Below are 13,135 nucleotides of genomic sequence, written 5' to 3' on the forward strand. Positions count from 1 at the left end.
GGATGTTTTTTAAAAGGCCCTATCCAGATTGGTACACAGGAAGGGAGGTGCCCTGGCTATAGTTACGTCCCGCATTGCGAGAGCCTGCCTAGAGCAGGGGTTCGGACAAGGTTAGGGCTGCAGAACCTTCTTTCAGTCCAAGGGATGAATTCCATTTCTGAGAAGGGCTGAATTCCACTGGTGGGCGGGGCAAGGGAAAAAGGGGCGGGGCCAGGGGCGGCACTACCATTAGGCCGCCCAGGGTGCAAACCTCAGAGGTGCGCAGTACTGCCCTTTAAGGGTCACAGTTTTATACAAATTAGCTGTTTTAAGAAAAAACATAATAAAAGGAAAATATAATAGTTCAGAAACTCTTCTTGAACAGCTGAATGGAAGTTGGCATTTTTTGGGTGTGTGTGTGTGTGTGTGTGCGTGCGCAAGTAGCTTGCCTTGCCTGGGGCACAAAACAGTCGGGCGCCGGCCCTGGGTGGGCCCAATATTTCCGCAAATACCAAATCCAAGTCAAGTTTATTGGAATTAGCAACCAGCCATTATAGTTTCACACAGATGCGTTACATTCATTCGTTCGTTCCCTTGGCCTTTGTGCGTAAGAGCAGGGCCAGCACAAGAAATTTAGCAGTTCTAAAAGTTACACATTTGTTAAAATCATTCAATAAAAAACACAGTTTTCGAGGGATGATCTTCCCTTCATCCGAACTAGCAAAGGAAAGATATAAATTTTCCTAATGGCTGAACACACTTTGCATTCTAAAATAAAATGAGTGACGTCTTCTAAAATAAAAAAGTTTCTGGCTTCCTTGGGGATACCCTGGAGGTGCCCCGTACAGTCTGCCAAGGGGAGTACATTTAACCTAGAATCATAGAAAGGTTTATGGTAGATGTCCACATAACACCTGGGACTCATGCCTCAGAGTATGCAGGTAAGCTTTAATTCTCCAGGCAATTCAGCTCAGAATAAATTGCCTACATTTGCATAGAGATATGCATCTCACTCTGTTCCTGGAAGCCTGGGGGCAGTCTACACAGCGTTCTGAAGGCGCCCCGAAGCCACTTGAGGGCGCCCCGAAAACGCTCGCAATTTGCAGTGATTGCACAGTATAACCCTGGTGTTATGAAGCTTGTAGAATCTGGCTTCCTTTAACTTGAGCCCGTTATTCCGTGTCCTGCACTCTGGGAGGATCGAGAAGAGATCCTGGCCCTCCTCTGTGTGACAACCTTTCAAGTATTTGAAGAGTGCTTGCATGTCTCCCCTCAATCTTCTCTTCTCCAGGCTAAACATGCCTAGTTCTTTCAGTCTCTCTTCATAGGGCTTTGTTTCTAGACCCTTGATCATCCTGGTTGCCCTCCTGGTTGAGATACTGTATTTCAAAACCTTCAACCCTGGCTAAGAGGGACAAGAAAGAATAAAGCAATTGCCTTCCAAGCAGCAGCTTTGTGGAAGGAAGACTTTGCCAACTCAGCAAAACTACGTCCAGAGAGAGGAGGAAACGTTTGCCATTGTGTCAAGGGTGTCATAAGTTTCAAAATTGCGTAGCTGGCTGTCACGTCACAGTGGAAACAGACCACAAATGGATGGAGATCCTACTTGACACGCTTCTCACCTTAGTGCCCTGGACTCTGCTCACCTGAAACTTAAAAAAAAATCAGTGTGAGATTCTGAAACTCTGCAAAGACGGAACCTACACTTGTCAGATAGCAACCTGGAAAAGAGATGCCATTTGCAAGGGCTCCTGTCTTGTGATTTACAAAGTGGTGAGATGCTGAAGAGGAGGAGGTGGAGGGGAAGGACGTGGAAGAAGGATTGCACATGGCTCTGTAACACCTACCTGCACCCTCAAATACGCTGGAGGAAATGGCAAAAGAAGTTGTCAAGCAAGCATGTGGTGGCCATGATGATGATGAGGAGGAGGAGGAGGAGGAGGAGGAGGAGCAATGGGGGCTGGCGTCCATGGCTGTGAGAAGGGAGGGGACCCATTCAGGAAAGTTTGCCCAAGGGTAGGGTGATCATATGAAAAGGAGGACCGGGGTCCTGTATCTTTAGCAGTTGCATAGAATAGGGAATTTCAGCAGGTGTCATTTGTATATATGGGGAACCTGGCGAAATTCCCTCTTCATCACCACAGTTAAAATGCAGGAGCTATAGTAGAGTGGGGAGAGGTGAAAGGCAGAAGCACCACAAAAGCTGGGCAAGAAAAAAGAGGCGAGGCTTTGGTGCTGGTGTCAAAAGTAAAAATGGCTTTAATATAGTTTTTTAAAAAAAACTTTTCTTGACAAATTATCAAGGATGCGCTCAACGTTTCAGATTACTAAGAACCGTTCTTCAGAAGCTAAAATAGATTGAAATAATCTATTTAATCTGTTATCAAAAGTATACCTTAAATTTTACAACATAGCATATATCAAACAACATGGACAAGCCCTAAGCATACAGAACATCTTGATGGCATTTCTATTCTCTCTTACTATGACCATTGAAATGGTAGTTTTTATAACATAGCTTTTACCGGAATTGTGCTCACATCAGTGCCTACAAATCTTCACGCCCCACAGTCACTTTTTAAGAGAAAAAACTCTGTGTGGAGTCACCTTTACCGTCCAGTCCACTTAAGACCAAATGACAAAATCCCACTTCCAAAGTGAGTCTCAGAATAATGTAGGAGGGCTTTCTCCGCTGTGGCACCCTGGTTGTGGAATGAGCTCCCCAGAGAGGTCCGCCTGGCGCCTACACTGTACTCCTTTCGTCGCCAGCTGAAGACCTTTTTATTCTCTCAGTATTTTAACACTGAATTTTAACTTAAATTTAAATGTTACTGTTCTAACTCTGTATTTTACTCTTATATCAATTTTTGCTATGTGGTTTTATCCTGGTTGTGCTTTTTATACTGTATTTTGTATTTGTGCTTTTAACCTGTTGGTTGTTTTATGATGGTTTTAATTTTTGTGAACCGCCCAGAGAGCTTCGGCTATTGGGCAGTATAAAAATGTAATAAATAAATAAATAAATAAATAAAACTGTTTGTCTTGTGCAAGACTATAGCTTCTCTAGAATAACTGTCTGCATCACCTGACCCTAATCGTTACTGATTTATAACTGCCCTCAAATCTCAAACACACCGCAGCCTTAGTGATTCTGTAAGGACTTCTCTCATCTGAACAGTTCACCACTTTGGGCTGATGGTTTATAACCGCTCCACTCTAAGAAATCATTCAGTCCTTCAGATGCCATTGATTTTAAAGTAAGGATCCAGAAACAACTCTCTTCTACATAGTGTGGCGTCTTTCCCTCTTACTTTTTCAATAGCCCCAAACCACATGGAATTTGGTGGATGCCTGTTATCTGTGTAATGTTTTCTGAGAGAAGCTCCTGTTTTTTCATGCCTGGGATTGTACAAATGCTCTCCTATCCTGGTTTTCAGAGCTCTGGATGTCTTCCTGATGTATAATTTATTGCAGGGGCAGGCGATTGCGTAAACCACTCCGATGGAATTGCAATTAAGAAAGATTTAAAAGAGGGCAGGGCACCCACAGCTTTAACTGTTGTGATGAAGAGGGAATTTCACCAGGTTCTCCATATATACAAATGAAACCTGCAGAAATTCCCTTTTCTATGCAACTGTTAAAGATACAGGAGCCCTGTCCTCCTTTTTATAGGGTCACCCTACCGAAGGGCCCTCCAAAACCTGGAGCTAACACTGAAAATATAGCCCACGCATAAGCAATAAGATCTCAAAGCAGCCAAGGGCTTTTGAAATGATGCAGCTAGCCTATCCATAACCAGCATTCAAAAGGCTGTGAGTCCAAAGTTGACATGCCCAGAGATGCGAATGAGGAACCTTGAAGGACATCTGAGAATTGTACTCTGCAAACCATGGGGCAAGGAAAATGATGTCCTAACTGAATGCTGGGATTGAATATATGGCTCTGAATTGGGGCGCGGGGGGGAGGGAGATCTCTGCCCCCTACCAAAGAGAGAAACCTTTTGACTTAATCCCAGGGCAATGGCTGTTTATTTATTATCACGAGGATCTCAATGGCTGTTTATTTATTATCAGGAGGATCTCTAGTTTGAATAAACTATACAAACACTATAAAAGTAGGGAGACCATATGAAAAGGAGGACCGGGCTCCTGTATCTTTAACAGCTGTATTGAAAGGGAAATTTCAGCAGGTGTCATTTGTATATCTATAGAGAACCTGGTGAAATTTCCTCTTCATCACAGCATTTAAAGCTGCAGGTGTCCTGCCTTCTTTTAAATCTGGTCACTCTAGTCTAGCTCCTGCAGCTTTAACTGTTGTGATGAAGAGGGAATTTCACCAGGTTCTCCATATATACAAATGACAACCTGCAGAAATTCCCTTTTCTATGCAACTGTTAAAGATACAGGAGCCCTGTCCTCCTTTTCATAGGGTCACCCTAATAAAACCATAAATGTACACAGCTAAAAGCAAATCAAACCATTCATAAGCTAAAACCAGTGCAGAATTAAAAAAAAAACCCAGCAAAACCAATTAAAACAATTTGAAACTATGTGCAGGCTTGGTGAATTTAGCCATCAAAGTCTTTGTTAAAAAGCTGTGTCTTAACTTGGTGCTGAAATGAAACCAGGGCCGGCACCTGTCGGGCCTCCAGGGGGAGGGCATTCCACAGCCTGGGGCCACCACAAAGAAAGCCCTCTCTCACATCCCACCATAGCGCATATCGGGCAGGCAGATCTAGGGAGAGGCGCTCCCTCAAGTATTGAGGTCCAAAGCCCTTTAGGGCTTTAAACATCTTTACCAACATCTTGAATTCCCTCTGGACATATATTGGCAGCCAGCGCAATTCCTTTGATCACCCTGTTTTTAGACCCCCCCCCCCAGTAGGTGGGTCCCTTCTTCCATGGGAACGGGAAAACCTCCTGGCTACATCACCCATGAGCAGCTTCACAGGGCCCACGACCTTGAGGAACGTAATTCGAAGAATGGGGGCAGGATGCGTTTCCTGTGGGTGACCACAGGGTGCTTCTCCTTTTCGCTTTCTGCCACGTGGGGCCGCACCCTATAAGTTGAGTGGAGCTCAGTGTCATGCTGGAAAGAAAAGGGGGCCAGAGGCAATTTCCTTCTTCATTCCACCAAGTGCAGAGGAAGCGGTGGCACGGATCTGAGCATGGGGCAGAAGTCTCAAGGGCTTGGCGTTCAGCTTGGTAAGCGCGGGATCCCATCCTCCTTCCCTGTTCTTGGGTCTCTGGTGTGACGTTCGCTCTCTTTTCTTTTCTTTTCAAAACAACAACAACTCCTTCTCCTTCGTGCTGTTTTGCTTCACCTGCTGCTTGTGGGTGAGAAGATCAGAAGATGGGGGAGAGAGAGAGAGAGAGAGAGAGAGAGAGAAGAGGCTGGAGGTATCAGGACGTTGTTTCCACAGTGTCTGTCTTGCATATTGGTACCCTGATGTACAATGGCTGTATAAAAGATACTGGCAGCAGAATAAATAGGAAGCCATCACTGTTGCCTTCTGACATCTAGATGCTCTCTGTGGTTGAGAAAAGGCTGAGCTGGAGGCATCGTTGGTCTGGTTTTTGGGTTCTTATGGGCTCATCTACATCAAGCAGGATATTCCACTATGAAAGTGGTATGAAAGCGGTAAATAAAAGGCAGGAGCTTTATGGTGGTATTGAAGTGCACGGACAACTGTTGGGGGGCCATGACACATTCCATAAACCGCTTTCATGATGTTATATCCTGCTTGGAGTAGATGTGTCAATGGGCCCCAACAGTTGTGAGTGCACTTCACTACCACTATAAAGCAGTAGTGTGGCCTCTGCCTTTTATATACCTAGGGTGACCATATGACCAGATTTGCCTGGGGTTTTGATGGCAAATCCGGGAGGGGGAGGGAAATCCAGATTTTTTTCAAAGAGCAGCTCTAATGGGAATTAACAAAAATGCTTATAACTCCGTCATTTTTTAAGATAAAGACATGAAACTTGGCACAATGGTAGCTCTTAGGAAGGGCTTTAGTCATACCCAATTTGAAACAGATCCGTTCATCCACTGATTTTTTAGGAATTTTTTAAAAATTGAGGTTTTAAAATTATTATTTTTAAAATTGTCATTTTTAAAGTTAAAGAGATGAAACTTTGTACCATGATAGGATATGGGTAGAGCTTTAGCCACACCAAATTTGAAACAGATTTGTTCATCCATTGATTTTTTAGGATTTTTTTTTAAAAATGAGGTTTTAAAATTATTATTTTTAAAACTGTCATTTTTAAAGATAAAGAGCTGAAAGTTGGCACCATGAAAGCTTTTAGGTAGAGCTTTAGCCATACCAAATTTGAAACAGATCTGGGGGCAGTAGCAAATCCTGTTAACAACAACAGCAGCTTGCAATGAGTGAAGATACAGTCAGAAAAGATATTTGAGGGAAAGGGAGAATGTAACACACAGAGTATAGCAAAAGCTTCAAAGTTCAGCAAAAGCTACAAAAGTAGGAGTGAGTGAAGTTAATTTCAGATACATTGAATCTCTCACTTGTTCTTTATTTCATTGATTTTAACATTAAGATGTTCTGTAGAACAGATTTGTCTTAAATGTGTGCTGTAAAATCAGACATGTGACCAAGGCTATGTTGGGTGGGCACACCCCCTTGGTACTGGACACGCCCCCTTGGGGGCGACCATGTTGTCCTCCATTTTGGTTTCCAAAATATGGTCACCCTAATATACCGCTTTCATAGTGGAATATCCTGCTTGGTGGAGATGAGCCCTATGTTACAAGTGGAGAAGGAAGCATAGAATAAAGACACCAGAACTTGGGTTAAACTAAGGGCCTCTTTATTTGAATAATATGGGTAGTTCACCCCTCCTTGGATCTGCATGTGAAACTGTGGGAATCTGTAGTGTGAAGGGGGGAAAGATGTAGTGATAGCGACCAATTTGCATGGCTTTAAAAGGGGGTTGGATAAATTCCTGGAGGAGAAGGCCATCCATGGCTGCTAGCCCTGATGGTTGTGTGCTACCTCCAGTATTTGAGGCAGTAAGCCTGTGTGCTCCAGTTGCTGGGGAACATGGGTGGGAGGGTGCTGTGGCACCATGTCCTGCTTCATAGAATCATAGAATCATAGAATAGCAGAGTTGGAAGGGGCCTTCAACCCCATCGAGTCCAACGCCCTGCTCAATGCAGGAATCCACCCTAAAGCATCCCTGACAGATGGCTGTCCAGCTGCCTCTTGAAGGCCTCTAGTGTGGGAGAGCCCACCACCTCCCCAGGCAACTGATCCCTGCTTGTTCATCCCTGGCCGATGGCTGGTTGGCCACTGTGTGAACAGAGTGCTGGACTAGATGGACTCTTGGTCTGATCCAGCCTCAGGGCACTTCTGATGTTCTTATGTGTGGGAATCGATGGGTCCTTCCTCAGGGTACTTGCCTGGCTTTATAGGCGAGTGTTCTCCAAATCCAGGAGTCGAGAAAACTCAGCCCCTGTTTTATATGACACTCAGCAAGTGTGGGGAGTCCATCCCACATCATCCCCACCTGAAGTCTCATAGCTCAGAGTAGGTTTTTTGGGTTCTTATGTTCTTGTAAAGGTGCTAGGACAGATCGAAGCATTGCTGTCCATGGTGCACGTGCTCATAAGGTTCGCAGGCTGTCATGAGCACCTGGGCTTCATTCTCTTCTATTATTATTATTATTATTGTTGTTGTTGTTGCTATTATTATTATTATTATTATTATTATTATTATTATTATTATTACATTTGTATACTGCCCCATAGCTGAGGGTCATGGGGCAGTTTACATAGGATAAAAATAGGATGAAATCGAAAAGTCCAGGAAGATCTTAACTTTCGGCTGGTTCTTAACCCATTGTAAGTGCCAATCAATCCCCATTGTCTACTCTCACTGACATCAACTGCCCAGGACAGACAACACTCTTTCCCATTCATTATACCCAGAAGGCATTGCCATTTGTAAGTGGGTGATTCCTCCTGCTTCCGGGCTTCCAAGTCGGCCATCCTTCATTGACCTGTTTCTCATTATGTTCCTTCCTCTCCAGCCCTGGTGCCTCTACTCATTCTCCTGTCCATGACACTGGTGGATTCCAATCCCAACGTCTGCCAAAAGTGCTCCAAAGGATCTGATCCCCTAAACAAAACAAAGTTGAAGATCATAATGATGAGTCAAGATACTCAGGATCTGTACAACTCCTATGTAAGTAAACTGCATTTCCCTCTATTGTACGGTGGGATGTAACTGGTGTGTGTGTGTGTGTTCCGAGGCTCTGCTTTGGACTACAATAATTTAATGCTGTTGTTTTACCCGACTTGGTTTTAAACTTTTAAAAAGTTTTATGTGATGTTTGATTGTGTTGTATTTTATATGGTTTTAATGGTTGCAAACTGCCCAGGGAGCTTTGGCTATTAGGCGGTTATAGCGATGCAATCAATCAGTAAATCCCCCAACATTCCTAACCATTGACTATGTTGGCTTCGGCTGATGGGAGTTGAAGTACAAAACATTTCTGTCTTTAAAAGCAGGGACGGTGCTACCATAGAAGCCACTCAGGCGGCCGCCTAGAGCGCCAAGGTAAGGGGGATGCCGAATGCCGCACCCGGAAGCCGCTCTCCCACAGCGGCTCTGAGAGGGCGGCTTCTGGGTGCGCCGTTCCAAAGCCGCCTGCCCGCCAGAGCATCCTGGCTTCGCTTCGGCTGGGCGCCCACCCAGCCGAAGCGGAGCCAGGATGCTGGGGTGGGGTGGGGCAGCCGAAGCAAAGCCAGAACGCTGGGGTGGGGGGACGGGCAGGTGGCTTTGGAACTGCGCGCCCGGAAGTCACTCTCCCAGAGTGGCTTCTGGCCGGCGCACCATTCCAAAGCCCACCCCAGTGTCCTGGCTTTGCTTCGGCTGGGTGGGCAAGTTGGCACCCCGCGCCCAGGTACGTTGGGGTGGGGGTGGGTGAGTGAAAACAGCTCACCTGCCTAGGGCGCAAAATAGTCTGGCACCGGCCCTGTTTAAAAGTAATAACAGAAATATATAGTTCAAATGCCTTGTGTGTTCATTTGATTAAACACTGACTGGAAACCAGAGAGAATGAATATACAGGCATGCTTCTGTAGTTGTTTTGCATGGAGCTATGGCCCAACTGCAGTCCATCTAGCCTTCAGTGGTGTCAGGTAAGTCCTCTTCTCCCCCCCCCCCCCTTACCTGGCTCTGTCAAGGTCCAAGTGGTGGCTTCTACTGAGGCCCAGGCCTCAAGCCGGAAGCAGGATGCGGCCTGCTTCTGACCTGAGGCCTGGGCCTCAGTTGAAGCTGCTGGTGCCGCACAGAGTGCACCGGCGGTGCAGGCGCCAGGTAAGCCACCCTCCCCCCTTCCCCGCTTACCTGGCTCTGACGCCGTCGCTGCACGGACCACGGCGGCAGCGGACGGGGGAGCCAGGTAAGCTCCCCGCCCCCACTTACTTGTCTCCGGAACTTTGGAATGGTCCAAATCACTTTGGACTGTTCCGAACCGCTTCGAGCCAATCCGGAACCCGCCCCGATCTGCTCCGGAACCAGGCTTCAGAGTTCTGGATCGGCTCACTCCGCTTCGGATCCGTGGATCTGTAACGGAGTGGAGCACACCCCTGGGTTTTATTGGCACTCTCCTTAAAAGAATAATTTTAATATGGTGTTCTAGTCCTTTTACCATTTCATCTTTTATTGTTCAGAATCTCTTCAGGTCTGCAGGAGCATATAAATGTTGTCAATAAATAAATAAATAAATAAATTACACACCTTTGAAGCATTGCTCCAAGAGGTGGGAGGGGACTTGCTTCTTGATTGTCGCAAGGGCCAGCCAATCATTTGGCCCCGAAAGGATGAGCGTGGTTCAGAAGAAGTTCATCCCTCAAGCCGATGTCTGTCCACATTTATGCAATCTAGGGACACTTTGCCGCATGTCAGCAGATCTGAATTCTTGCTTGTCTGGACAGTTGAGCAGGATTGGCACAGAAGGCGGGGATAATGTCGCGCCACAACAGGAAGTTGCTCTTCAGTGATGTACTTCCTGTTGCACCTCCTGTTTGCCCACCGCTGTGGCTGATCCCGGTGACGTCAGCGGCAGAGTCACCCCTTTCACTTCCCTTTTCTCCTTGCTCTTTTCGAGGTTTGCCCCTACATTTAAGGACAGTCTCTGTTTGGAATAAAAGACCTTTCGGGTCTGCAAATGGTTTTACATTTCGCCTCTCTGATTTTCTATCTAGCTGACTCACGAGAACTTGCTGGACGTTTCCCATCAATTTTGCAACGTGGCGCCCGTGCCTTGGTTTCCGAACAGAAATATAAACAGGGCCCCCGAAAGCTCAATGCTGCAAGATCTGCACAAGACGCTCATATACCTGGACGATTACTTTGCGGGGCTCCTCATGCAACAGCAAGAACGGCGACAGCCTACAGAGCCTGCATTGTTCAAGAAAATGGAAAACGCTTCGTTGTCAGTAAAAGGACTTCTCTACAACGTTCAGTGCGCCCTCTGCATACGGGGCCTCGTGCCGGACAGCGTAACTCCCCCAGGGAGAACACTACACACTTCAGACTTCTATCGTAAAATTGATGGGTGCCGGTTGCTTTCAAGCTACTCCAATTTCATCAGGAATTTGGCCAGGGCCTTCAACAGGCAGGCAGGGAAAAGGAAGAGGAGGAGAAGTGGGCGAGGCATGGCGCAAATTTCTGGCTGACCGGAAAGGACGTCCAGACGTCGCTGTGAGCTGCATTGCCACCACAATTCCCTGCCCTCCCCCCACCCACCCCGCACAGAAGAGCTGTGGGACACCCCCCACACACCCGGATCTGGGATTGAAGCTAAATGCAGGCACACTGCAGAAAGCTGCCTGCAAAGGCGATCCCTCTCCAGGTGAGGGCTCAAACAAGCGAGCCAAGCTGCATGTCACACAGGATACCGCTTTTGTGTTTGGAGCCGTCGCCGTGGAAAGGAATGAAACAGGTGGGATGCAGCCAGCAGACCGACCTGTTTCTAGCTTATCCGGTAGCCAAAAAAGGGGGTTAGGAAAGTGCACACGGCACAACTCGCCCAAATTGTGCCAGTGGAACGCACCTTCAAAGGCCTGTTGTTGGCAGAGTTGCAGCGGTGTGGCAGCCTGGACATGATCCAGGTTAGAGGTTACTCCAGGCCAGTTGGAGATGGCTTTCAATCTCAGCCTTATTATTTCCCCCTGGTGATTCAATAACCAGTGATCGTGCCTCATGACACCGCTGCATGCTGTTGGACAGACACAGGTCCACGGCACGGCTGTTTGCATGTGATTTTGACAGGCCCGCCTTCCCCGGCTTTTGCTAGAAGTTGCTGGGAGTTCTAAGGGGGAGGGTCGTTCTATTGCTCTGTTCATCTTCAGCCAGGATCTGGCTTTCCCATAGGAGTGAATGGCAGCCATTCATTTATAAGAAAGGAAGGAATAAGGCAAACTCAGGAATGGGGCTAATTTTGCCCATAAAAACCCATGGGAGGGGCTAGGGGGCAACGTTGCTGCCACTTGTTTTCAGACTGCAGCTTGGTGGCTTACTCCAATCAGGTTCAATGGGAGCCATAGAGAACGGAGCAGCTCTCATTTCCACAATCCCACGCCTTCCTCTAAATATTCCCTCCTGTCCTCCAGAGGAAGACTATCACGGCAAGGGGGAACGCAGCCTGGCCCCATCCACTGGCCAGCGAAAGTGCTTGCTTCTCTCCCCCCTGCCAGAAAGAACACACATAAGAACGTGGTAACTAAGAACTAGTGCCTGAGTTTGCTTCCCCCCCCTCCTTCCTCCCAATCGCTTTTCCTTTTATGTTGCACCCTCTAGATCAGCCTTCCTCAACCTGGGGCGCTCCAGATGTGTTGGACTGCACCTCCCAGAATGCCCCAGCCAGCCGAGCTGGCTGGGGCATTCTGGGAGTTGTAGTCCAACACATCTGGAGCGCCCCAGTTTGAGGAAGGCTGCTCTAGATTCTAAGCCCAAAGGTGGAGGCTGACTTATTACTTTATAAGGTGCTTTGGGAGCATTTTAAACCCCCCCCACCCGGAGAGAAGGCAGGGGGCTAAACTGCACAGTGCTAGCTACAGGTTTTTGAGGTCCTTTGGATAAGATACTTCCTATGGGTCTGTTTTGGCTGCTGTTGTTCCTCTTCTCGCTGTTTCCATCAGAGAGCCAATGAGCCAGGAACCAGGGCATGTCCTGGCTCATTCTTCTCACACACACCATTGTCTGGGCTCAAACAAAAAGCAGGCGGACTAGCGCGTAGCAATGATGAAGAGGAACGGCAGCTCCAGGCGGACCTTGCCAGCTGGCTGGGGATTATGGGACCCCCAGCCCAGCACCCCTGGTTGGCGAAGGCTGCTAAAGAACATACATCGGTGACGTTCATGAGATACTGACATTAAATTATTTTTTAAAAGTTTCACCTGTCAATGTGCCTTACCATGGGGTATGGATTATGACACTACTATTTATTAAACAAAACCGATGATTGTTTTAAACACTTATTTAAAATGTTGTCATCAATATTTATGTAATATATGTCTGTGCTTGTTTTTAATCTATCTATCTATCTATCTATCTATCTATCTATCTATCTATTGGTATTGAGTTTGCTATCCTGCAGGTCACATACCCCTTAATTATTTTCTCAGATGTATTTAGTTTTGCAGAACCATGGATGAAAATAACATCTGACCTGAGAAACGTTTTGTATAGCACTGGAATTGTGTTTGTGAATTTGTGGGGACGCTAAATTCCATGGAGACTGATCTTTTTTTTTTTTTACTGTAATTCATGTAATTTTTGTAATATCTGTATATTTATAAAATAAATAATCTTATAATATGTTGTTGTGTATTCATTTTTGTAAAGGAAGTCAGGGTCCACCTGACGACCCTGCAGGGTAGGCTCCTGGACCAAACGTCCTGAAATCTCAAGTTGCCCACCTCCCTGCCCTGTCCACAACCCTGTTCACGGGAATAAACCACAGACACACATTTAGGGACCAAAGCAACTTTATTGCAATCACTAAAACTAACACGTATGTGATCCAATCACTTTGCCCCCACCAATACTCAGGCAGACACATTCTGCACCAGCCGGAGTTCCTGAACAGTCTTCAAAGGTAGCCCTACATACAGTTCATTA

General features: G+C 46.5%; 1 protein-coding gene across 1 annotated transcript; it reads left to right on the plus strand.

Annotated features, from left to right (window-relative positions):
- The first annotated feature begins 5,146 nt into the window (after window positions 1-5,146).
- LOC134410849 (leukemia inhibitory factor-like) lies at window positions 5,147-10,689 on the plus strand. Its single transcript, XM_063144359.1, has 3 exons — window positions 5,147-5,183; window positions 8,034-8,188; window positions 10,216-10,689. Exons 1-3 carry the CDS (start codon window positions 5,147-5,149, stop codon window positions 10,687-10,689), a joined length of 666 nt encoding a protein of 221 aa, XP_063000429.1.
- Window positions 10,690-13,135: the final 2,446 nt, after the last annotated feature.

This window comes from Elgaria multicarinata, chromosome 18 (assembly GCF_023053635.1).
Source record: "Elgaria multicarinata webbii isolate HBS135686 ecotype San Diego chromosome 18, rElgMul1.1.pri, whole genome shotgun sequence".
NCBI lineage: Eukaryota > Metazoa > Chordata > Lepidosauria > Squamata > Anguidae > Elgaria > Elgaria multicarinata.